General features: G+C 32.4%; 1 protein-coding gene across 1 annotated transcript in view; it reads right to left on the reverse strand.

Moving 5' to 3' along the window:
* Window positions 1-710: 710 nt before the first annotated feature.
* Window positions 711-27,135, reverse strand: part of LOC106711095 (glutaredoxin domain-containing cysteine-rich protein CG31559) — a 59,723-nt gene continuing 33,298 nt past the window's right edge. Inside the window, exons 3-5 of the mRNA XM_045683458.1 lie at window positions 13,655-13,888; window positions 2,484-2,549; window positions 711-944 (exon numbers count right to left, since the gene is read on the reverse strand). Of these exons, the coding sequence (XP_045539414.1) occupies window positions 768-944; window positions 2,484-2,549; window positions 13,655-13,888 (477 nt within the window). The 3' untranslated portion in view covers window positions 711-767. The remainder of the gene's footprint in view (window positions 945-2,483; window positions 2,550-13,654; window positions 13,889-27,135) is intronic.

Below are 27,135 nucleotides of genomic sequence, written 5' to 3' on the forward strand. Positions count from 1 at the left end.
TATTCGCGATTTCAAGGGTTACAGCGTTTATGCTTTCCAGTGTCGATATGGTCATCAATATGTTTTAAAGGGGGTTTTGGTCTTAGAAACCCACAGGTAGTATGCTAAAAATTAAATTGAATTTACATTAGATATTTAAATGACTGTCGTACAAATAATAAACCAGAAAATAGTACCTTAATTTGTCTAAGAACTAAAAAGTAATATTAATAAAGTATGAAAAATATTGCATCTAAATTATGGCATACTAGTTTTTTTTTATTAGTACCAGCTTAATGCTTTATAATAACTAGATACATTAATTATACGTAATTAATATTTGTGTAAATGATCGGTTGAAATGAATAATTTTTAATAAAATGCCCAAAATAATAAGGAATATTGAAGAAATACACAATGTTTTATTTCAAAATTAAAAAAGGAAGCTCTTAAGTCTGTCAACACTTTAGCTAGCACCTACCTAGCTAGTACCTAGTAGCTTAGTTGGCATTTGACGATGATGTCTTCCGTGACGTAATCCGTCAACGTTAGTTTAATAAGACTATGCCATCCAGGCACTACCGAAAAGGAAAAAAGACTCTCAAAGCTTTGCCAATTTTAATTTAATTTAATATAAAATAAATGAATTTAAGTTGTAACTGTGAACCCACTGGCGTTACACTTGTATACGAACAATGTTGCTATCTCTGTTGTTCTAAGAGAACGAAAGAAATTGCAATAATTTCTTAATGTATGTGCCGCAGTGGATATTCACCGTAAGGTTTGAATCAAGAGCAGGCTTCACATCTGACAAGACCGACTTCGTCGCAGTTCATGCATTTCAGAGCGACGAATTCGGCAGTGAAATGGTTACGATGCAAACTTTTCTTGGACCCATTACAGATGCGGCACGGCAACAGACGGAAACCTCCACACATCTGGCATGTGTTGCATGCATCTGGACTCTGGAAATATAAACAAAGAGTCAATTTACCACTCTATTAAAGCATGACTTAAACGAATAAAATTATTATTTTCATGTAACATGATGTGTTACTAAAAAAACAACTGACAATCGTCCTATGAAAAAACCAATCGAAAGACTCGTGAAAATTAATCCGGTCGTACACGTTCCAGGCGATCAAAATAGAATTTACATTCATTCAAACCAACATATTTATATAAAAATAACAGCGAAAAAGATTGCTCTCCGGATTCAATCCGGTAGTATGGAAGTTAGTTAATTTAAAATACAAAAAAATATATCCCTTTAAAACATTACAAAGCTATAAATTTCATAAGATACAACGGGAATAAATCGTAGGAAAACTAAAAGAGAAACCTCTACAAGTTTTAAGCCTGCTGGGACTTTACTTAATGCTATATGGGGACAATGTAGTCTGCGACTTCGAAGCTCAGTATCAATAGAACAAAAGACGAAACTTTTTGCTGAAACTTTGTAAGAGCTTTAGAATTTTCAGTCAAATATTTTCAAGTCCATTGAAAATGTTTTACTGAAAAAGAACAGTCTTACAATTTTAAAATGTAAATTGTTATATTGTATCTTACATAGTGTATAAATATTTAATAAGTATAAACAAATTATTCGGAGGAGGTTAAAAGTGTTTAAAATCGTGTCAAAAAATAAAAGAGCAAATGTTAAGTCATAATGAAAAGTGTAATTTTTCTTATAGGCGCTAAAAAACTTTCTATCTATCAAGTCTCCGGGCTAATTACCCATTTCAGGTGTCTAACTCAAATTTTCTGTCAGTTAACTTTGAAACCTTTAGTCATTTACTTTTTTTCGTGTTACTAAAATTACGTTGGAATTACTGAAATATTGTAATTTAATATAACTACTTCATTCTCTTAATTAGATTCTAAGTTTTCAAACGTAAAAAGAAGAAAAAAAATTAACAATTTAATCCAAATGTTTTATATTCTATTTAATAAATGTAAAAAGTAAATAACATGAAGTTTCAAGTATATAAGCAAATTGGTATTCTAATTTCAAATTATCTAAATGGCGTGTACGCAATTTTTTACGTAATTATTTATATTTTTAACACGATCCATCAAAATTACATCATTTGTTAGCACAAGTTGTTTGAAGAAGGTTGGGCTCATGTGCGCTCACCTTATTAAATATCGAGTATACAAACACGATCACCTTTTTTTGGGATTGGCGGAATATTCTTTGAAGGATTCTATAGTTTTTATACTTTTGAAAATCAAGTATGTTTTTTATTGAATGAACGAACGTCTAGTAATTGTGTCCTTTTAAGTACTTTTTACTAAGAGGAAAAAATTAATACTGAAAATGAGAGTTAAAAGAATGAGGCGTATTAACTATTGTTAGTAATGTCAAACTTGATATTCCAAGTTTGAAATTACTAGTCTCTACTTATCACTATATGTCACTATCCAATTGGATAATTCTTGGTCATGATTGAGGCCTCTCATTTCAATTGTTCCTTTGATACACAAAATATGTGCGACTTTACCTTATAAGGCTTCAGCATTTTCCTCAGCTCACCGCACTCATTTAACTTTTCAACCGTATCTGCATCCTGAAATAGACAAAAATAATGTGTTATTAAAAGCCAATGAATCCTATACAACTCTCGAACCGACAACTTGAGTTAACATATGGGGCAAAAGAGTTCTGTTCTCGACATGCCAAATCAAATGACGTGTACCATTACTATCAGGCCAATCGATCAATGATCGTTGTAAGAAAAAATTGAATTTAATACCCAACGATCTCATCGTAAGTGAAAAGAGTTCATCCAAATTACGTATAGTATAGTATACTATAGCTATGGAGACTACTTTTTGTTTTAGAACTAATTATAGTAAGGTGAAAGAGACCTCGATTAAACTCCAGTCGAGTTATAAGATAGTTGATCTTCTAAAGACTACAACTTATCAATACGTTTGACGTTAGTTACAAACTTTTACCTGCTTTCTTTAAAGTTCGTTATGAGAACGCGAGAGAAAATTGTCACGGAAAATTGCTACCGTCTACCAAACAATTTAAAACTTTATAAGGTCGCATTAGAGTGCAATTTAGTGTTACACTTAATCTGTTTCGCCTGCATCTATGTTTCAATTCATCTGGGTCAATATGCGATGCACTTGTTTAAGCTTTGCTTTTTCTAATAGTTATTTATCATTCTGATCTCAATAGTCTGTACAGTTAGGTTGATTTTGAATTGAAATCTCTTTTGCAAACATTAATAATAAGAAGTGTTTGAATAAGGACGATTGATGACTTCATATTGCGGCAATCTTTTTGCATTTTAAAGTGCTTTAATTTACTTTTAGTGCAATGTTGAATATCTTTGTACATGGTAAACTTTCTTTCATAAATATTTTAGTAATCTTCAGAATTTTTAATACGATACGATTTTTTAATACAGAAGTTTACTTTGTATTTTGACTACATTTATAATTTTTGATACAATCCAGACTCCGAATGGAATTACTTTACCACTGATCTTGTCTGCTAGACCAAAATCTCTGTTTAAAACATATTATTATCCTTGTTTTGTCAAAGATAAATGATAAGGACGACGAAATGTTTTCTACAGAGATTTTCGTCTCAGAAACTCACAATGAGACAAGAAATCTCAGATTATTTAGTTATTTCATCGCCTATTTAACAAACATTTATATATAAACATCCTGCATTAGGTGACAATTTCGCATTACTATACTGAACCGCTATGTAAACATAAAGCTCTTTTAGTTCAATGACATTTAAGTAAAAAAAACTGTTTATTACAAGCTTTTATTTACTATCACCTGTCCCAATGTTTGTCATCAAATCTTGTTAATTAAATTTGATCAACTCGTCTTGATCGTCGTTTATCTTTTTTAGGTTTTTTAATTACCAAGAACATAGCAAAAGTTTCTTATTCTTTTAATTTTATTTGAAAATAAATTGCAAATATACAATCAGAAATCTAACAGAACATAATATATAAAATACGAAAAATTTGAATAACGGAATGAGATAAACCGATAGACTTAGATTCGCAAATAAGCCTAAAAGTATGTTGATACAAAGCAAGTCGAGTTAGTTGAACAAATAAAACTTGGTAAAAGTAAAACATTTGCACACTCTTTATACTGACTTGCAAAAATAGGAATAACGGTTAATCATATAATAAGATGTTATGAAGCATGTACTAAAAACCTTACCAATATTATAAATGCGAAAGTAATTCTGTCTGTCTCGCTTTCATGTCAACACTACTGAACCGATGTAAATGAAATTTTGTAAACACATAATCTAGAGCCTGAGAAAGGACATAGGTGAGTGGTTTAAGGGGTTGAAAGTAGGGTGGAAATTTGTATGGAAGTAACGTAATTAATTTGATTCAAACAGTCAAAATTTGTGAAAGCTTACCCTCAAGGGTGTAAAACAACAATTCAGAACAGGGGATAAAATTTTGTATGCGAGTATGCACGGTTTATGTGAATTTTTTTAAGTTTTAAATGTGTTTTATAATACTTTATAATTTTAAGTAAAACAATTATCTAAGTCATTAAAAATGCCAACTATATGACCGAAGTCGCGGGCACAGCTAGTAACTGTATATTTAATCGTTCAAGTATATAATGATGCCTATTTTATCGGTTACCCTTGATATGTTGCAATGTTATTTAACGCATCATGTAACCAATTACAAATGACCTTTGGTGGCCAGTCACTTTAATAAGCGCGAAGGCTCATAACGAAATATTTATCTGGTAAGTGTCACTGACATGAATTTGTTTGCTTTTGTGTAATCATACACGTCTGCATAAAATTATTTCATCTCTCAAGGTGTCTTTACCAAAGATATTTATTTTACAAAGTAATGATTTAATTATTATTATTTCAACATATCTAATATATCTAATATATAAAATTCTCGTGTCACAGTTTTCGTCACCGTACCCCTCCGAAACGGCTTGACCGATTCTCATGAAATTTTGTGAGCATATTCAGTAGGTCTGAGAATCGGCTAACATCTATTTTTCATTTTTTTTTAACTGAGCGCGGACGGAGTCGCGGGCGACAGCTAGTATCTAATATATTTGATGGAAAAGATGAACTATATAAATTTAATAGAATATAAACTCTTTTTCCCAAAAAAGCTATTACAACTAACATCAACAAATCTGTCAATTTCGATTCATATGCAAATGAAAAACTAGTTTTATTATTTTTAAAGTAGTTCTAGTTTTTTTTGTCTCAAAGTGTACATAAAATTATTTACATATGGAAAATAAACCGGCAAATTTAAAACACGTAGCTCGTAACTTTAAAACAAACATCGTGGCCGACGGAAAACACGTAGGTAACGAGAAACAAACATAGTTATTGCAAAACTACCCACATTCTGTGCCGCCAAGAATAACATACTAGAGTTCTTTCTGTTTTCGATTATGCCGTACAGGTACATGCCGTAGTGGTAAAGGTTCTAAAATAACCTATTTAATTCTCTCTTAATATATTTTATAAATGAGAGTTACTTTTAATTTTATATAAGATCTTTTATCCCTCCAATTCAGAATAAATAATTAACATAAAAAATGTACTCAGCTTCTAATAGAATTTTTAAATTGTTTTAGTTCAATTTGCTTATTTAAAACAAAATGTTATTAAAAATAGATTTATGTAATCTTGAACAGATCACTTGACCTTGTGACTCCATATTAGAATAATTTTTTTATCCTTTGATCCTCATCATCATCAACCTGCCCATATCCCTATGGAGGGTCGGCACAGTATGTACTACTCCTCCATACATCTCTATCAGCCGTCATATCTGAATTTACCCCCTTCTTACGCATATCCTTTGCTCCTACACTTTAAAATTAATGAACCATAATACATTTCTATGTACAGTTGTTAATTTTAATCATAAGTTAATTGTTTAATTTTCAAGACAAAGTTTGAGAAGAAAAAAATTCTTATCCAGGAACTCATAGTAATGCTTTTTTGCAAGAGCTATTCGACTGACTGCGTCTGTTGGTAGAAAGCAGTTATAAGAAGGTTTGTGGTCATTGTTTAATAAATAAAGTTGAGACAATGTGAGCACAATGTACGGGGACTGCTGTATCGATCAGGTCCAAGGGGAACGCACGGGAGCCGGGAGTCGGTCAAGGTCGTTGTCCTAGCACGTGCACCTACGTAAGCGTGCTGATCTAGGGTCGTCAAAAGTAGGAATATGTAATTTTAAACTAACTGATGCTGGACTAAAACGTAAGTATAGTGTAAGTTTATATCCCACATAAAGTGCTCTTAGTGCAGTAGTTAAGCATCAGACTTGTAACCTATATATCCGGGATTGGACCCCACCCCATACTACTGTGTTTATCGACTATCGAAGGTAACGTTTTTATTCGCCGTTACAACGTTGATAGAAAACATCATGATGCACCTTGACCAACCAAACAAAAATATGAGAAGTCAACCACCAATCTGTACTGGGCTAGCGTGGTTGCCGAAGGCATAGTCATATTTTACTAAGGTTGGCTTCTGCCCCTCGGGTTCTATCATTTTTATTATTATTCTATAAGATATATATATATGTATATCCCGCTGCTCGTTTGCCCCCTTCTCTTCTCTTAAAAAAAAAAAAGATTTCTATCATTGGATACGTGTATCTTACAAAAGTTAAAATCATTCCAATTCAATTGGACTTAACTTCAGTTACCTCATACGTCATTGAACCGTTACTTAATAATTCAATCTAATTATTCTATCAAGTCCATTAAACATTGTTACTGGCGAATCATTCAATCAAACCTTAGGTAAATACACTGGAAGTCCAATTACGTCTTCGTGTTGGAAAACCGATAAATTGATTAGTAGCTAACGCTCGAGGTTGAATTACATTGTACAAATTGCAGTTGAATTTCTTACTTCACTTGTTTAAATGTTCTTTTTACAAAATCTTTGTAAGACTGAGTATCTAAAAAGATTGTGCAGTAAGTATGTTATTTTTTATCATTATAATCTTTATCAACTACTGTTTCATTATCATTAAAATCATTAATCTTCACATCATTACCGCATTTAATTACGATAATTATTTCGCGAAACCAAAGTACAAGTTAATTTCATAGAGCAAATTTGTTAATTATCGCAAATTGATGCTTTTAATATGAGTAAACGTTTAGATATATGCTATCGATATTGTAATGTACATAACGTATTCGGTTTATAACGGAGTAAAGCAATTAGACAGATTGTATTTTGCCTAAGCAAATCTTTCTATAAAACATATCGTCATCTCTGTCATTATTTTTGACAAAACAGCGATAACAATATGATTTAAACGGGAATTTCGGTCTCAGAAACCCACAGTCAATAGTTAAACTACATATCATATGAGTTCATTAACAAAGTGACTTGTTATATTACGACATTTTGTAAATGCATTTCTACTACTCTTTGACAGTTGCACTGTTAATCTCGGCAAGTGTCTGATAGTCAGCGCTTCTTTATTTGCTAAATAGAACACGTCGGCCAATGAAGTGTCAACTTTTATACAGACTTACAAGCACATCTGACCTGGTAGGCATTATGACATCTAACTAGCGCCCCAGTCAACGTCATAAAATGACACAAAGATCCTTTTTTGTATTGTAGCTGTTTTGTCATGTTTTATCTTTTACGCCATTTTCTATGTCCTAAAACCTATAGCAGCGCGTCACTCAACGTGACAGGTATCCCTGACTATTGACAATTTTTAAATGAGTTCATTATAGATGTGTCATTTGATAAGTATTTATTGGCTAGGCAAACTACAAAAGGGAAGAGTACACGATTTTCAGGTAACATATCGATGTATATTTGTTCATAATTAGCTCCAAGCGAACTAATTAATGTACACGAAAACAACTTGTGTAGCACATATTTGTACAGGCACCAAATTGAGGTCGTCAAAGGGAAGTATATAATTAACATTTTACTTATATTACTTTTGATAAATTTGAGAAAGAATATATTCTTTAGTGAAATAAAATTTACATAAACATTTTTTTTACTTTTTTATATTCCTGTTTATGAAGATTAAATCATTGATTTTGTTTATTAAATTATTGTAGCAAATTTTATCAAAAAAAGCTTTATATTAACGGGTAAGTATGGTAATTTATGTTTTTATCAATCTCATTGAAAAATACTATCATATCATTATACTACAGTGAAAAATAAAATTTTAAAATTGTATGAAAAAATACGAATTAATAAAAAATTAAATTTAACATCCAGAAGGATAGAAAAAACGAATACATAGTCTATATGTATAGGTAAACAATGTATTTTTAGAAAAAAAAAGAGATGACTCATTAAGGTAAGCAAGCAATATTGCGACTGTTTTGACTGTATCGCCCCTTATATGACGCAAGATCATACGTGGATTTTTTTAGGTAGAGATTATTATTGCTTATTTTATTGCCTTTTAATATACTACTTTGATTTTATTTGAGTATAAATTAAATATGTTAAATTACACGTGTTCGTGATTATAGAAAAAATGTTCTCGAGGGAAATCCGCAACGGAAACACTTCAAGCTTCCCACAGAGTAGCATCCTTTAAAGGATTCCACGAGATCATTTTGCGGTACTTACACTTGGATCAAAGGGAAACTTTTTTTAAATTAATGCTAGTCATTTAACATCGTACAATTGTCTGTGAATAAAAAAAATACTTTTGGTTAGAAAAAATCTAAATTATTTATTTTTTGATGCATTTAAGGTAATAGGATTTCGTAACAATATGTTTCTGGGAATTAAAATGTGTTCGGTCAACTGCAATTATTTCTTTCTATCGAAGCAACGGACTGTTAGATGTATTGCTGTCCAAAAAGGTCCATTATGATTGCACTTAACTTATATAACAACAACAATATATATAACTATATTTTAGCCGCGACTGCGTCCGTCAGATTAATAAAAAACTAATAAGTAGCCTATATGTTTTTCTAGACTATGTTCTGGAGATACCTTCTAACAAACATCCATTAATCCATCCTTCTAAACATTCGCATTTATAATATTAGTAAGATTATGTTTTCATTTGAAAATAAGAAATCCTATAAAAATTTAATCTCTCACCTCACATGAAATTAAAGTTCACCCATATGGAATAAGAAATATAAAATGTTAATTTTAAAAGAAAAACCGATTTTGAGTTATAATTTATCCAACGGAAGTAAAGAAGCTATAAAATATTTGCATCGTTAAATCTTATAAAAACTATAATGTTTTATATCCAACCAGTATCCGCAGGCCTTATTCTGTCTGGTACATGTGTCCGTGCTCTGAGTCTGTGTGTGTTTTTATAAGCGCATGTCTCATCGCAACAGGTGGAGGTCTCGTGCGGTTATCGATTTGACGCTATACATGGGTAAGGGTCGTCGCACAGTAACCCTGTTTCTATTTATAAAATATAATGTTTAATAAAATCACATTGATAAACATCTTCCCATCTTTATAGTCTTTTTTTCGGCCTAAACAAAGCCTAATAACAATAAAAGAAAGATCGTCTTTACATAAGTATTCACTTTATATATAAAAAAAAAAATACTTAATAACTAGCCAACATGTTCTTCCAGACTATGTTCTACATCTGTGCCAAATTTCATCAAAATTTGTTGAGCCGTTCTGGAGATACCTTCAAACAAACATCCATCCATCTACTAAACATTCGCATTTATAATATTATATTAGTAAGAGACCTTTTCCCCGCGACTTCCTCCGCGCGAATTTAAAATCTAAGTCTCTTTGTTCTAGACTATGTTTTACATATATGCCAAATTTCAGCAATATCCGATTCGCCGTTCTGGAGAAATGTATTTACAAACAGCCATCCATCTAAACTTTCGATTATAATATTAAATAAGAATTAAGATATGGGTATTTGGATGTGAAGCTACAAGCAAATTAAGAGTCTCAAAAACGGCAATAGAAAGAATTTTGATATTTCTTCAAATATTTTAATACATGGGAATAGTTCTTTCGCTATTTGGTAAAATTAGCACATAAGACTACAAATTAAAAAATCAGCAATTTTTTTAAGTCTGTTTTGATAGAAGTGTGTTTTCATTTGGGGGTTTTAGCCTTCAAAAACATAAATTGTAAAATATCGTAAACTTTGTTTAGTGTGCGTCAAGTATCTAATAGAGATGCCTGCAATAAAGTAAGGCGCAATGTGCGACGGAATGTCTGCCGGGTGCTCGCTTCTGCTTGGATGTACAGTTTGCTGAACTAATGTGACATTACAAAGAAAACAGACCTTATTCCACAGTAATAAGGACCAGTAACGTCCCTGAACACTTCTAAGTACGTAGGGTTGCATCTTGATTAAATGAAATATCAAGACCATATTTGTAATTCTGTCACGGAGGTATGATTACGCTTGAGAGGTTTCTTAATGGCTTTAATAAAAAATATATGAAAATTCTTTTCTAGCTATATATTTTCTACCAAGTTTTAATGAAAGAATGTACACAGCATCGATTAGCAAACGTTCGTCTTATGTTAAGTTACGTTAAAAGAGCGAATATGTGTTGTTTTTAATAAAACTGCAACGCAACTGAATTAATTTAAGTTTAAAGGGATTTAAATCACCATAATTTACGGTCGAAACCAATAATCAAACTCTGGTTAGTATTTTTAATCCACTTGCTTCAAATTTAACCGATCTAAGGATCTCAATAGAAAGTGAGTAACAAGTAACAACCAATTATTCCACGTTATCGTGATTGTTCCTTTTTGGTATTCCTCTTTAACATAATTAAAATAATCTTCGGATCGATCAATCGACTATACTGTACGGACGTTAGCATATTAAATGAACCGATGCCTATTTCGAAGTTACCGATTAAGAAAATTACTTATAATCATCTTGATTGATTCATTAAAATCATTGGATGATACTAATTTGCATTAATTAATAACTTTTATAACATAATATTAAATATTTATTAAATTGATTTAATTTATCAAATTTCGGTGTCTGTGATCTTGTTTGGCGTAACTCTGTCAGTAACGGATATCCGGCCTGAATAAGTTTCTCAATTGCATTACTAGATGTTTAAAAAAAATCGAAAGTTGTTTATGAAAAAAGTAGAAAAGCTACTTTTATTAATTTTGCGTGGCTGTACGTTCCTTCATTCCTTTGACTATATTTGGTGAACTTTATTACATATCGAATACTTTCCTAAACCGTTTGTGATTAAAACAGAACGAATTTTACCATCTGTTATCTATTAATTTTAATACTTTTGTTATCCTTTACATTATCTTTGACAAAATAGAGACAACCATATGTACCAGTGTAATTCAAGGGCTTAATAGTTTAACAATGGTAAACGTCAGCAACATTAGTTCGCACGAATGGGTCGGCGTGCCCAGTGCAATACCACAACCACACAGAAGACAGGCGTGAAGTGGAAGTAAATCTGTGTTTCGTATTATGAGTGTGCGTTCCGGAGGCCTAATTTTACTCCTCTTTCCATTCCTTTAATTGATGCTGTTTTCAGTGAATTTGATGCAGGAGGGTACGCATAGGAAGGGGAAATATTATCTTTCAGTGCATCTCCTCCTCCGTCAATTAAAGGTGAAGGGAATTCTTCTGCAATTGCGGATATCTATGGGAAGTGGTCGCTTCGCCATATCGGCGAATTTATTTCACCGCTATCTCGTTTCCCACCTTATAAATTAAAAGTAATGGTAGTACTAACTTCGCTCGGTAACATGGTCGCAGAATGTTACATGAATAAGTGTAGAAAAAACTCTTTCGTAAGTGACTACAGCAAATGTCACGGATGGTAATATTTTCGTAACAAGACATGTTCGCACGCTGGGTCCATAATTAAATATTGTTCAATCGTATTTAAGATTTGTTACCCCTGGAATGTAAGTGAATATTTGTGCGTGTAATTGTTTTTAACTTTAAATATTTAATTGCACGACGTTTATTGCGTACTAGCTGTCGCCCGCGACTCTGTCCGCGCGGACTTAAAAAACTTAATATGAAGCCTATGTGTTCTTCCAGACTATGACATCTTTGACAAATTTCATCAAGATCCGTTGAGCCATTTCGGAGATACCTTCAAACAAACATCCATCCAGTCATCTAAATATACGCAATTTTAATATTAGTAAGATAGCTAAAATTGTGAATGGTCATAAACTGTGTTCAATTTTTGAGGCGTTTAGTGATAAAACAAATGACATTTTAAAAAACAAAACATAACTATGAGATTACGACGAATACTTCCTAAATTAAATCTTATAATCTAAATAATGGTGTAATTTTATATGAACCATCTGGATCTGTAACTAGATCATTCATACAGAATAACAAAATAACCTCCAAAAGTATCAGTTATTGAATTCCCGACTACAAAAAGAACTATTTAACTTTACACGACATAATTCCTATAGACAGTTATTCGCAACTAAAACAAAACAAACGCATGCCCGGATGGGCACAAAGAGAGGCCACATCCGACAGGGGATTGGGTGCACCCGCCGTAATGATCCGGGATACATATCGGTTCAATACCATGCACCCGGGTGAATCGTCCCTTCCTCTCGCACATTCTACGAGTGAAGAGTTCGGATAAACAACACAGACGCTTTGCATTCATACGTTAATTTTACGAGATAAACCGGTATGGCTTTTGCCGACGATAAATAAAAAAGTTTGTAAAGAGAAATATTTTCCGCTTTTCATTTTTATCTGATGCGGTCTAATATTTTCCTTACCTCTTATGAACGTTTATTACTTCCTCTAAGTGAAAAATGATTTTGCCTAAATACTCATAAATAAAAAAATTAAAATCGTAAATAAATCTCTTAAAAATGTAACTGCTTCCAATAATATAGAAATTCTATCTTTGATCCGAATCCAAAATCTAACATTAAAGCGTACTCCTTCATTTCATTAATTAATAGCGAGTTAAGGCGACGTGGAATTTTTAATTATAATCCGATTAACCAAATTATTTCACGATTCACTGAGCACATGCCGGGGTTTAATTAACCATGAATTCGATGAAGTTTTCATTTAAATACGATTTTGAAATATCATTACGTGTTTATATGAAAGGATACTAGTATCTAGGATAGTAGCCATTTGCTATGTAAAATGAATAATATAAAAAAATCTTAAAAATAAATTCCTACTTTTAGAAATTGCCTTTAAGTTTATAGCAAATGTTTCGAAATGAACTTCACCAAATTGTGCTATTAGTAAAATCCTGTTATTTATTACTCATATTTAGGGGATAATAAAAATTTGTCACTGGCCATTTTGTAGATTCACAGATTACTAGCTGTCGCCCGCGACTCCGTCCGCGCGCAGTTAAAAAAAACTTAATAGTGGTATGAAAAATAGATGTTGGCCGATTCTCAGACCTACTCAATATGCTCACAAAATTTCATGAGAATCGGTCAAGCCGTTTCGGAGGAGTACGGGAACGAACATTTTGACACGAGAATTTTATATATAAGATTCATAGTGCATTGTAGTAGTTGTCTAGTAGAGACTTGTCAAGCCTTTTCATTTGATACCCATATTGGGTGGTTTGTACATTGTCATCAGGATTAAAGTTATGTACAAAATTTCGTAAACATTTTACAACAACAAATTCAACTCACCCCAATATGCTGTCCATCAACGAAGAGTTGCGGCACTAAAATCTGGTCACTCTTCATTCTATCTCTGATCTCGTCTTGATACTCTGTGCTCATAAACACGTCTCTTTCTTCATACTTCACCAGCAGGTTCCTGAGGATCTTCTTCACCAGCACACAGCGTTGATAAGTACTCCTTACGATTCCCATCGTGGTTGTGTATACCACTACTTTACCAGCATCTTTTTCTTTGTAACTCTGAAAATATAATAAAATATTTTACAATACAACTACTTTCTATGATATATAATGAAGCTATAGTCTAACAACGAGTATGAAAACCCTGACTTGGGGTTGCATCAATCGCTTCCTTTATATTACTCTCTATTGCATTAAGTCGAGGGTTTTTATATTCCAGGTCGGGCTATCCATGAAAAAATCCTATTCTAAATAATCTAAATACTTAATAAAAATTGATGGATTATGAACGGAAACATGTTTTATGTTTTCTTCTATTCAGTGTTTGTGTATGCGATACTAAATGAACTGTAAAATACGTAACAACTACATTAGATGATGCGTTATATTTTTACGTATACTTTAAACTTAAAATTAAAGTATACACTTACTTTACGTTTTCTATCAACTTACATTTAACAGGAGAAAAGCTCATCATCGTATATTAGTCGCAACTCAAATATTCAAAAAACAGTGGAAAACAAAATTATGATTTTCCGTAAAAACTTTTTTTTTTATGTTTTCTTCAATTTACTTTGTTATTTATATAATTTAAAATAAGCGCCATCTATTTTAAATATTTTACATTATTTACTTAAAACATTTTTTTTTATTTTATTGTAAATAAATAAAGTCAACACATAAATTGTGATAGAACATAAAATAAAGGCTTTATGCAATTTTAACGAACTGAAAATGTTTTTTTCTATTGTGTCAAAACAGTAGCGACATCTTTTGAACGTTATTGCTTAGTGATAAAAAGAGCTTGAATAACAAACCAAAATATAAGATTTCGTTGAAAATCATGCTAGATGGCGTATTTATTTATGTTACATCTTTTTAAGAGTAAAAAATATTCTCCTCCGAATACGTTTACTGAAATAAAATTCCTATTATTTTACTATTCATGACTTTAATGTGGGTATTAACTTGCAAAAATAACTGGCATATAAAAATATTGTTTGCCTATCTGTACGAAAAAAAAAATACCACAAATATTTTGTTAATGTATCGACAGCGAAAACTTACTTTTAGAATCACCGTGTTTTTTTAAAGTGGATATAAGAACAAATACAGTAAATAACATATTAACGAATCTATCAATACTATGTTAGAAATACGCAAACAATTTCCAACCAGTAATTTTATTATCGACTAAAAGACAAATTTAACAGTTGCATGCAAATTTCGTTGAGTTACAAATAAACAATAGCGATGGCGTCGTTTTAGCACATCTGTCTTTATTCCTCTGACAGTTATAGGGTTGCCACTACTGTCAAACTTACTATTGACTTATTGAGAACTAATAAAACAGAATCTGGCTTTAAAAATCTAACATTGCTAATAACAGTGAAAACTACATTATTAACTCATGCATTTTTATACAAACGCTGCACTTTGAATATGATTTCTCATTATTAACTTTTGTGGACACCCCTACTGTCTACTAAAATATTCTGAATTTAGTATACTGAGGAAGAATTTAATAGTTCACTCTTCCAAATTATTCGCATCGCTTTTTTGTTATTATATCAAGGTGGCAAACGAAGCGACCACTGTCCATAGACATCCTCAATTTCAAATGCATTGCCCACCTCAGATCGACAGAGGAGGGAACGCACAGAAAGGGAATATTTTTCTTTCCTATGCATTCACTCCTCTATCAAATCCGCTTTCACTGTCCATCCTTTCCTTAAAAGAAAAAGGTGGAAGGGGAAAGAGTGAAAGAGTGGTCGTGGTATTTGATCGGGCAAGCCGGCCAATTCTTGCGACAGAGTTGTTGTTGCTGGCGTTTACCACTACCAAATGAAATGAAAATATAACGCTTTGAAAGACGGGTAAAACTTGAAAATAATTTTGTCCATAAATGTATGAATTCAAAATATTTCTAGTGAATGCAAATTTTTTTAACCCGTCATAACATTCACACAGAGTGATGCAATTAACTTATGCAAAAGTCTGACGTAAATTAATACATCTCGTCCGGTGCTAAATGATTCAGTGTTGTCATTACCATTACTTATATAATCTTCGAGATTTTAGTGTAGAAAAATTACGTAAGATGGCATTGTGTTTGCGCTTGATTGATTTGCACTGTATTATTGTTTATTTGAATTTTAAACATTACATTGTATTTTATTGTAAGTATTGTCCTGTTCTTAAATATCAGTTTTGGACGACGTCAATGACGTCATCTTAGATATCTCCATATTTCTCATTGTTTATTCTGCTTATTATTTTTAAAATACGTTAAAAATATTTGGTATGTCTTTTTAATACAGAATGAAAATATAATTTAACTATTGCTATTACATTAATTACTAAAATTTGTTTGGAAACATAAAACAATTGCCTATACAATAGAATAACATTTTAAAACGTCACAATACCAGTAATAATTAAAAGCATGAAATTAGTACGTCATAAATTTATTTTACTTTTAACTAATGTAATACAAAATAATCATATATTAGAAAATGGAGAAAATTTCAATAGACGCTCTATCACATTATAAACAGCTTTAGCCTGTCTTGCCTATACTGGACGTAGAAAGTGAAGATCTCTCGGAAAGCTGTCACTTGGTCCGCATGTGTAGGACATAGTGACAGGTTATCATTGAATTAGTGGTGAAAATGTCTGACAGCGCCCGTTTCTACACAAACATGTAATATATGCTAATATATTTTCTCTTTTGTTGTGTAGTTGCATAGCATAAATATATATTTATATGAATTTGCACACTATGTTACCTAAGAAAGGTGACTCGTTACTTCATTTTGTGTTTGTGTTGTCTTTTGTCAGATTTATTTGTTTAGTACGATGTTTAGATAATTATTAGATCCATAAATTACTTATAAAAAGTAACAAAAAAGTTTTAAATGATATTAATCTGGACGCATTTATATATACATATATTTTTTAATTTAATTAAAGAAGTTTTATTTACTTTAATCATTAATGGAAATTTATTTATCAGCTAGTATCTTAGCCTAAATCCTAAATTTTATTTTATCATTATTTGAAAAGTACTATAAAAACAATCCCACATTCGTTGATGTCTTATTTATGAAGAAAGAATTAATTTTAAATTTGTCATTAATTTTATATAATATTTATCACAACCTAGCTGTCGCGCGGAATAAAAAAACTTAATAAATAGCCTATTTGTTCTTCCAGACTATGATCTACACTACATCTATGCCAAATTTCATCAAGAATTATTGAACCGTTCTGCAGAAACCTTCAAACAAACAAACATCTATCCATCCATCTATACATTTGCATTTATAATATTAGTAAGATTTAAGCCTGGAAACCAAATTTATAATACTTGTGACATTAATTTGGAAGAAATGGCTATACTTACTTATATTTTGTCAACCTTTATTTATAAATACCCGACATTTGATTTACTCTCTTGACTTTTATAAATATGAAGGGGCAGGAGGGCCTTCATCAGAAATCATATTGTGCGAGTATAAAAGCGGGTATGTCGGCAGGTGGGCGTGAACAGATCACGAGTCCTTGTTGCAATCGCAGTTGTTTAATAAGGGTTAGGTAACCAAAAATACACAGTGGAATGAACACTGTAGTGTCTAACCAATGCGAGACCAACTTAATTAAGCGCTAGATTTTAATTGTTAATTAGATGCTAAGCGATTCGTCGCAAGCGTGGTGCGCGGGCGCCGTCTCGAACAACACTGTTCAATGGCCGCCCTCACAACCATCGACAGTGACGCTTCGCTTGGCTGAAAAAGTCAACCAGTCATTTGACTTTGGCGGATACGCCGTCACGGCCGGACTGACATTCGACCGTCCTCGGGCGATTCTCTGAAACAATGAACTGCAGTTGTACCTATTCCGTTCGGCATCCTGACGGACTACTCATTACAATCCTCATATGATACTTAAGACTTAAGGCGAGCGTCTCGTAACAATTAAGTCAGATGACACCGCCTTGTCACTAAACAGCATGTAGGTTAACTTTTCACAATCGGTACTATTGGACAGGTCAATCCTTTGATGGATGTAACCCGGACGACAATATTCGTCTTAACACAATCTGCAAGGCATCCAGAACAAGTCATCCAACATAAATGGCTCTGACTCGGACGACAATATTCGTCTTAACACAATCTGCAAGGCATCCAGAACAAGTCATCCAACATAAATGGCTCTGACTCGGACGACAATATTCGTCTTAACACAATCTGCAAGGCATCCAGAACAAGTCATCCAACATAAATGGCTCTGACTCGGATAACGTTTTCGACTATGCACCGAAGATCGTTCACTATCACTATCACTAGATGTAGACGTATCCCTATTACGATCGGCACAACGCCTCCTCTTGCGAGACTCGTTTGTTCGCAGAGGTGGACTACCTTCCGACCTGCTACGCGATCTAAACCGGTTACGCATCCCGAGCAAATTATAATTAAAAACGCAAGAGATTTGATTAACGGCCGTCTGTTTTTTTTCACCCTCTTATAAAGTAATTTGGAAAGCAGATAGTGGGCTGAAAGGTCTATCCCACTTCTGATGAAGGGGCAGGAGGGCCTTCATCAGAAATCATATTGTGCGAGTATAAAAGCGGGTATGTCGGCAGGTGGGCGTGAACAGATCACGAGTCCTTGTTGCAATCGCAGTTGTTTAATAAGGGTTAGGTAACCAAAAATACACAGTGGAATGAACACTGTAGTGTCTAACCAATGCGAGACCAACTTAATTAAGCGCTAGATTTTAATTGTTAATTAGATGCTAAGCGATTCGTCGCAAGCGTGGTGCGCGGGCGCCGTCTCGAACAACACTGTTCAATGGCCGCCCTCACAACCATCGACAGTGACGCTTCGCTTGGCTGAAAAAGTCAACCAGTCATTTGACTTTGGCGGATACGCCGTCAAATACATCTAGAAATAAATATTAGGTTTTCTTACATTTATTCCGCGTTAAAAGTGAAGTCGCATTAACTTCGTAGTTATTTTGTAGTTACATTTTTGCCTACAAAAAAAAAATTTAATAAAAAAATTAGCCGAATCCAACATCAAAATATAAAATACCCATAGCAACCTTCCAGTGTGCTATCACTTCTTTAAATATGGTTTATCTAAATGTAAAAGAGTATCGTAAACATTCTGCGTTAATTTGGTCCACTCTTCTTACGAAAGCCGAGCTATCTGCACTTAGCACAGCACACTTAGCCAGGGACCGTGTGCGATTAAGACCACACCGTTAGCGAGGGTGACAAAGCCTTAGTAGATTCTTGGATAGTCTTCTATAGTTTATTAATTATTTTAACAATAGAATCCCCGAATTTTACCTGAATCTTTACTACATAGTTTAAAATAATATTAATATGGCTCTAGTTGTAGTGAATGGTTTAGCTTTTGCCCGCGACTCAGACTGCGCGGAATTAAAAAAAACAGAACAAATACCATGCGTTATTCGAGACTATGTTCTACATCTGTACCAGATTTCAATAGGATATATAAAAGTGTTATCGAGTAAATATTTACACAAAAAATACATAACGTTGGTCCACGGGCATCGTACATAATTTCTGGATTCTAGATAGCCTATCTGTTCTTCCATACTATGTTCTAAATCTGTGTCGCATTTTATCAAGATTCATTAAGCCGTTTTGGAGTACGTAGTAACAAACATCCATCTAAACATTCGCATTTATAATATTAGTATGATTGTATTATTGAAATAAAAATGATAAAGGTAAAGTACATGTTCCGATAGACGCTTATATTAATCGTTCGTTTTAAATTCATCACTGCATAGATTTTGTTTGTTTGTTAGTTACTAAAAAAGAAAAAACATCAAGTATATATAACAAACGCATGTACACTACAGTTAGTTGCATCATATGACACATTAAGGCTTAAGTGGAAAACATTGCAAACTAGATGTCACTCGAAAGCAAGTCGATTTTACAACAACGGTACCTGGCCGTAATGATTTGTAATATTATACTGCTTTACTATCCAACTATCTTTAAATAGTGTAATACTAAAGCTAAATATATGTCGCATACCAAAGTATACATCCTGTTTATTGATTTACATATAAAAAAGTAAAGACAACATTTTTGAAAGGATAAAAATATCTGTGCATTATTTATTCGTCCAAAATTAAGTGACGAAATTTTATATATTTAGTCTGATTGAAGATTTAAAGAAACGGACGGTGACATATACGTTTGCATTATAAAGTACATAAGAGTAATTTTATTAAGATAACATAATTTATTTATATCAAAAATATATATTATGTAAACTATTCACTAAAATTTGACTGAATACAAATTTTTGTACCGTTTTAAATCACTTAATGTTAAAAAATTTTTTTTGCTTAATTTAAAAAGAAAGTACAGTAACATCACTAATTGCTCCAGAAACATGAAGACATCGTAGTGATTACTGATATATGCGAAGCCATGCGTGCGATCTCAACCACTTATTTAGCATACCAAACGTCGCATTTTCTACAGTTACTTCCAAACGAATTAACGCAGCATACCGATCGACTATCATTACAAGTCGCACGACACATGACGTATCGGACACGATACGTCATGGTCTGATTATAAAAATTACGTAGGGTGTAAAAGATTTACTGCACGCCACCAAATGATCATGAACTTCGGTACTGTTAGACTAGTCACATCATAAACTTTTAGAAAATTGAGAACAGAACAATTTATTTAATTTTTTTTTAATTTTTCATTCACAAATTTTGGCTTTAGAAGACAACTTCTCAACACCCCTCTGCCTAATCTCTAATGGCTGCAATAAGTATGGTAAGTTTTAAGACTATTTTGGAAAGATTAGTAGCTAAATATTTAAAAAACAGAGCCAGGTAATATCAGAAAATCTCTATATTCAAATCACTGCATTCCTCAAAAGAAATTTGTGTGGGTTCTAATCTCTAAAACAGGTATATTTTGAGCGTATTTTTTATTGTCGTCTTCTAACCTTGTTGTATTTAAGGTTAACAACATAATAAAATTCAAATCAATGTTATCAACAGTTCGAATACATTTTTGAAAGCTAACTTTACAAGGTTTTTAACATGGAAACTAATAATCTATGGTAGATTTTACCGATATATGCCTACTAATTTTAGATGAGATTTCTTTGCTAAGCTAAACTTTGATAAAGACCATATCACAAGGAACCGTTTAGGCTATGATAAAGCATCAGAAAATAACAGATAATCTGAAGAGAGAATGAGAAATTACAGATGATCAAAAGGTAAAAATTTTATCAAAAAATTCCTTCAACACAATCGAATGTTCACTATGAATCTCAATAGATAAAGTGGGTTAACAAACCCATCAATAATAGAGGTATATTTAAATTACCCACTTCACCGTTCCCCACTTTTCTTTGGAACCGGTACACGCGGGCCACGGATCGGGGGACGGACTGGTTCGCCTTACAAGGTCGAGTTAGATCGTGACTGGACACTGGAGTGTTAAGTCGCAACTAATTTAGGGCTGGCACTGGACTGAACCGACTAGACTTTTGACATTACAGAACGTTTTTTATATTAAAAGAACAGATACTATATGTACTCAAGGTTGGATATAAAAACCTTTAGTACTATATGTACATTCCAGCTTGACTTTAGTTTTTTAATGCAAAAAAAAACATCTAATTCTAACTAAAGATATTTTTATATGTCATATGAGACCAATGATTACACACATGTATATTTTTTTAAGTTAAGAAGCCTTGTATTTGTTTACAATGTCATTTAAAATAAGCATTATTATACAAGTAAATAAATTTACGTATTTAAATTTAGATTCATATTGCATGCGTTGTTACTTTTCAATATCAAAAGGTGCACAAAAATATGCAATGTAATAAAACAAAACAGCAAAGGCCAATCGCTTATCGGAATTAGCAGAACGAATTGTTTGATTTTTTGCTTATGCCGCATTCTTCGAATCGTATTCACGTTTTGTACTTTTAAGCGTAATAACTTACTGAATAAACATGTATTAACAATATACATAACTAATCGTGGGTTTCTTACAAGAAAATCTCCTTTTAAAATATATTGTTACCTCTGTTTTGTCAAATATAATGACAGGGATTACGATATGTTTTATATAGAGATTTTGGTATCAGAAAACAACGGTAAAATCGATTCTCTGAGGAGACATAAATATGCCAGCCGGCCCAAATTGGAGCAGTGTCGTCTACGACAAAGACGGTGGAAGCTTTTAGATAGCTGACACTAGTAAAGTTGTACATTTAAAATAATTTGAGAATAAAAGGCTATATTAATTATGCACAACTGTATGTAGATGTTTGAAATATAGTGTACGGTCATATGCCAATCCAATCCCTCATAATCGTTTTAAGAAAACAGATACAGGTGTTTCAGTAGTGGAAACCCACGTTAACATAAACAGTCGTGACTCGTTAAGGAATAACAAGCGAGTAATTACGGCTTCTGTTTATAGTTTCCTACAATTATCATTGATGTATTTATAATTCAAAAGTATAATGGAGTCAGTTTCATATACGTCGATGTTATGAATTCAAACCTTCTCTCTGTTGTTCTAATGTTTTAATTCAATCAATAATTCAATCAACTTAACGGTTAAAAAGTCGGTGCCGTCACCGGACGACCACATGTGAGTTAATCCGTTCTTAATTAATTAATTATTATGTCTCACGAAAGTTTAAACAATTTAACAACTAGTATTTAATAAATTTCGGTGACTAATTTCTTATAAATATTATTCCAATTAATCCACACAAATATTTAGTAACAAGGACAATCGATGTAATTGCACAATATTTCAATGCGTTCATTACAAATGTAATTTGTTGTTGCGAAATGTTATTTTGTAATTATTTTATAGCTCACTAATAAGGCTTTTAAGTTACTTAATGTTGCTGCTGTACTAAGAATTTAATTAGTCATTTTATTGTTATTTCTATAATGTAATAAAGCTTTTTAATATATAAAAAAAAATAGTATTACACATTTACCGATACTTTTACTTAAATTTAACTTTTATTGTAACGGATAAAATCTGAAAAGTAAATAAAAAGCAAATTTAAAAATATAGGTATTAATTCTCACCTAAGAGTGTCACTTGAAGCATGATGCAGATTTTATATTGCTAACTGGTAAAGGCATCCATATATAAAAACACAGACAAAAAATTCCTTTAAACTGCTTAATATTAAATTTCATCCTACCATTATAATCTATCAAGTATCTATTCTGTAATTCAAATTACGTTTTAAAAAAAGCGATAATTTTTAAATTTGAAGTCACGTTCTTTTAACGGCTAGGCTTTATAAAAATACAGCCAGTTTGAAAACATAATGGAACAACATAAATAAAGATGACTTTATCGCTTAAAATTGTCATCGGCATGTGAATAAATTGTAAAAATATCTTATATAAAACTCCATATGAAATCAAGGTTTTTTTATTGTTCTAGAGATGGCGTCAACTGTGCGGAATAAGTGACGTAATTGTACACAAAATATTGCGTTAACTCTTCTTATGTATTGGTGTGTTATTGAAGAGAAAGTTTCTTTTGCATAGCAAAGGATTGCATATTTTTCACATATTATATAAATGTCTAGTTAGGATGGCATGGGCTTATTATGAGGGATAATAATTGAACACATATAATTTCCATATAAGGCCTAATTTTAGTCCTTGTTCCCTTCCCACCCTTTTCTTATCGGGAAATAATGGAAAGGGGAAGTTTGACGGAGGAGGGGACGCATGGGAAGAGTAAATATCTTATTTTTGTGCGTCCCCTAATCCGTCGATTAGAGGTAGACGCGTGTGTAAATGTAAATGTCAATGGGCAGCGGTCGCTTCGATATTTAGGCGAATTCAGGTTAACGCACGCTCATTTGCCACCTTATAATATAAAAAAACTAGCTGTCGCCCGCGACTCCGCGCGCATTTAAAAAAAACTTAATAGGGGTATGAAAAATAGATGTTAGCCGATTCTCAGACCTACTCAATATGCTCACCAAATTTCATGAGAATCGGTCAAGCCGTTTCGGAGGAGTTTAACCACAAACACCGCGACACGAGAATTTTATATATAAGATCATGATAAAGAGAGATTTGAATAATTGTGTAGGGGTACATTAGTACCAAGCCTAAGAAGAGGTGGTTTAATTATGTAAAAAATAACTGATAAATAAAATGACGAACGATAGATAGATTTGGAAGACAAACTTCGAACGAGACGAATTCGACCAAACATAAAATGGGATAAGTGGGAGATATAACATTTTTAATAAGTATTTTTACAACTTAATAACCGAATATAAGAACATATGATATGTTCGAATTTTTTTATGTAATTATTACTTCCTTCAACATTACTCAAAGCTATAAGAATTTAAACTATGTACATCTGATATATCCTTTATGCGTCTGGGAATGTAATAACAAAATGTAACGTGCGAACTAACAAACTTTATAATTAAAAAACAAGCTATACAATTGGTATGCAATTGATGTTATCAACGTAATATTCAAGTCTAACGAAGGTTACCGGAATTACTAATTTTCACTCGCATTGTAACACAAATTTAATAGATTAATGTTACATTTTATTACAAATGTGATTTATTGTTACATATTGTTACATTCTATGTAAACATAAAAGGTATAACAAAGTTTGTTAAATTAAACATTGTTGCTTTTGCCCGCGAATGCGTCTGCGCAGTTTTTAAATAAAGGCGGAAAGTATCTCATGTGTTACTCGATTCGACTCTCGACTCGATTATGTTCTATGTCTGTGCCAAATTTCAATGAGATCTGTTAAACCGTTGCGGATTTAGCGAGCAAATATGTATTTCAAACCAGTACCAGTAACCAGTTATTCTTTTTGAAAAACTGTTAAATGATTTCGGTAGTGGAACTTCAAAGTCTACACCGTCTTTTCCTAATTGAACGATGAAACAAAATGTACGGAAGCTATACTCTCTTTGATACGGATACGACTATTAAAGAGAAATTGTCAATTCCAAGAACTCACATCGCTTTCTAGCAGCGACTACAACACAACGTATGAGCGGGAAAACTCAATACAAAAACTAACATAATCACCTTTTAAATTATTGTAAAACAGTTATAGAAATAGAGTTATAACGTATCATCGTAGCGTAATATTACTATTTTTTTATAGGAGAAGGGGGCAAACAAGTAACGGACCGAAAGTTATTTGATCCGACGCCCATGGACATCCGCAACGCCAGAGGAAGCGCAGATGCGTTGCCGGCCTTTAAGGAAGGTATACGCTCTTTGGAAATGAATATGGAATCATATTTATGAGAGAAACACTAAACAAAAGGTTACCAAATACAACAGCTGTAGTTCGCGACTTCGTGCGCCTGGAATTAAAAAAAAAACTAGCAATAAATATAGCCTATACGATCCGGTTATAGTGTATCTTCTCAAAAGTAAAAGAATATTTTTTATCGGTTCAGTAGTTTCGGAGACTATTCAATGCTACCAAAACAAACAATCTTTCCTCTTTATAAAATTAGCTGTCGCTCGCCACTTCGTCCCCGTGAGGTTAAAAAAACTGATTTATCTCAGTTTCAGATTTCATCCCGTTTTATTCTAGAGTTAAGTAATAATAAACATTCAAACTTTCGCATTTATAATAATCAATTGGAAGTCAGATCTTTATAAGTTTTAATTCGATATGACAGATACTTTGTGTTGGTTTACATTTAGATCGGCCCGTTAGTCGATCTTAAACTGTCCTTGTAAGTAGCGGAGCCTTATTTATAGTTTCGTGTAAACGCGTTTACATGTTGATTAATGCACAAACGGTAGTTATTCTGAACACGTGGATCGCCTTGTTATCAACCCACGACTCTACTGGCGATGGGGGTTTTGATCAAGATGTTTAAACTAGTGGCCGATATTTTATGATTTTGAAGTATTTAATTATAAAATTTTATCTTCTCAAAAATACAAGAAATAGTTTATCAACTAGCTATTATATTTAACTCGCTTTTGTTCAAGACTGCGAAAGATTAAAAAATAATCTGTTAAGTAGACTATGTGTTCTTCCAGATTCATCAGCCGTTCTAACATCCATCTATGAAAACATTGTCATTTATACTATCAACCGTGGGTTTGTGAGTCTAAAATCCCCGTTTAAAAATATCAGCGATGACGATATGTTTTATATAGTAGAGATTTTGTTCTCAGAAACCGACTAGTAAATGATATAGTAAGAAGAACTCTTATTGCTATTAGTAATACCTATTTAAATTTTCAATTTTCGAACTATAAATAAACAATTGCAGTGAAAGTAAAATCATTTATTGAACGCAGACGTCTCAACTATCAACGCAATGTTCGTCGTTTCCAACAGGTGATCGCGTGTTCCAAGTTATTTGGTTCAATGGCATTCTCGCAGCAAACGGAACATGTGCACGACGATATTACCATTGTTTTCCAACTTCACAACACGATCTTACCTTGATAGTTGGAACATAAAATGTAGAGAAATTAGATTTTCTTAGCTTTGTAATCTGATCTTTCTTATAACATCTATCTTTAAGATATTGTCGCATTGACCCTTGGTTTCTGAGAACAAAAACAAAATCTCTGTAAATATAACGTCATCGATATTATTTTTGACAAAAGAGAGATAACAATATGTTTTACACGGGGATTTTAATCTTAGAAACCCACGATTCGATTATGTGGCAGTGAGTACTCTTACTAAATCTATAGCAATAGGCCAAATAATTTTCTTTTGTAATAAAACCGCTATAATGGATTAAATAATAGAGGAACAAATTTTCCACAACCGAAAAAAAGTTGTTATTCCATTTTTTTAATGTGAAGAATGAGGTGAACATCTCGTAATTTTTTTCGTAAAAAAAAACCTTTCCGCAAAGTATTTGGCACATATTAAAGATAGAAGCGTAAACAAACTTTCACACTATGGTTGAGGTTTTCGATGGTTTTTATTATCACTCTTCTTTACATTGAATTTTGTTTATCACTGAAATTGTAACCAAAAATCGTCTAATAGAATATTTTGTTATATTTCTCAACAAAGTACAAAATGTTAACATACAAAATGTAAGCAAACTTCAAAATAGAAAAAAACAAATTATGCACATTTACCGTACGCCGTTTTGAGTCATAAAGAGATTATAAATGGGAGAGAAGATAGAGAACGAGTTTATTTTCGCAAATTATTTCCTAGCATTAAAAAATTTGTGAGA

This window comes from Papilio machaon, chromosome 22 (assembly GCF_912999745.1).
Source record: "Papilio machaon chromosome 22, ilPapMach1.1, whole genome shotgun sequence".
NCBI lineage: Eukaryota > Metazoa > Arthropoda > Insecta > Lepidoptera > Papilionidae > Papilio > Papilio machaon.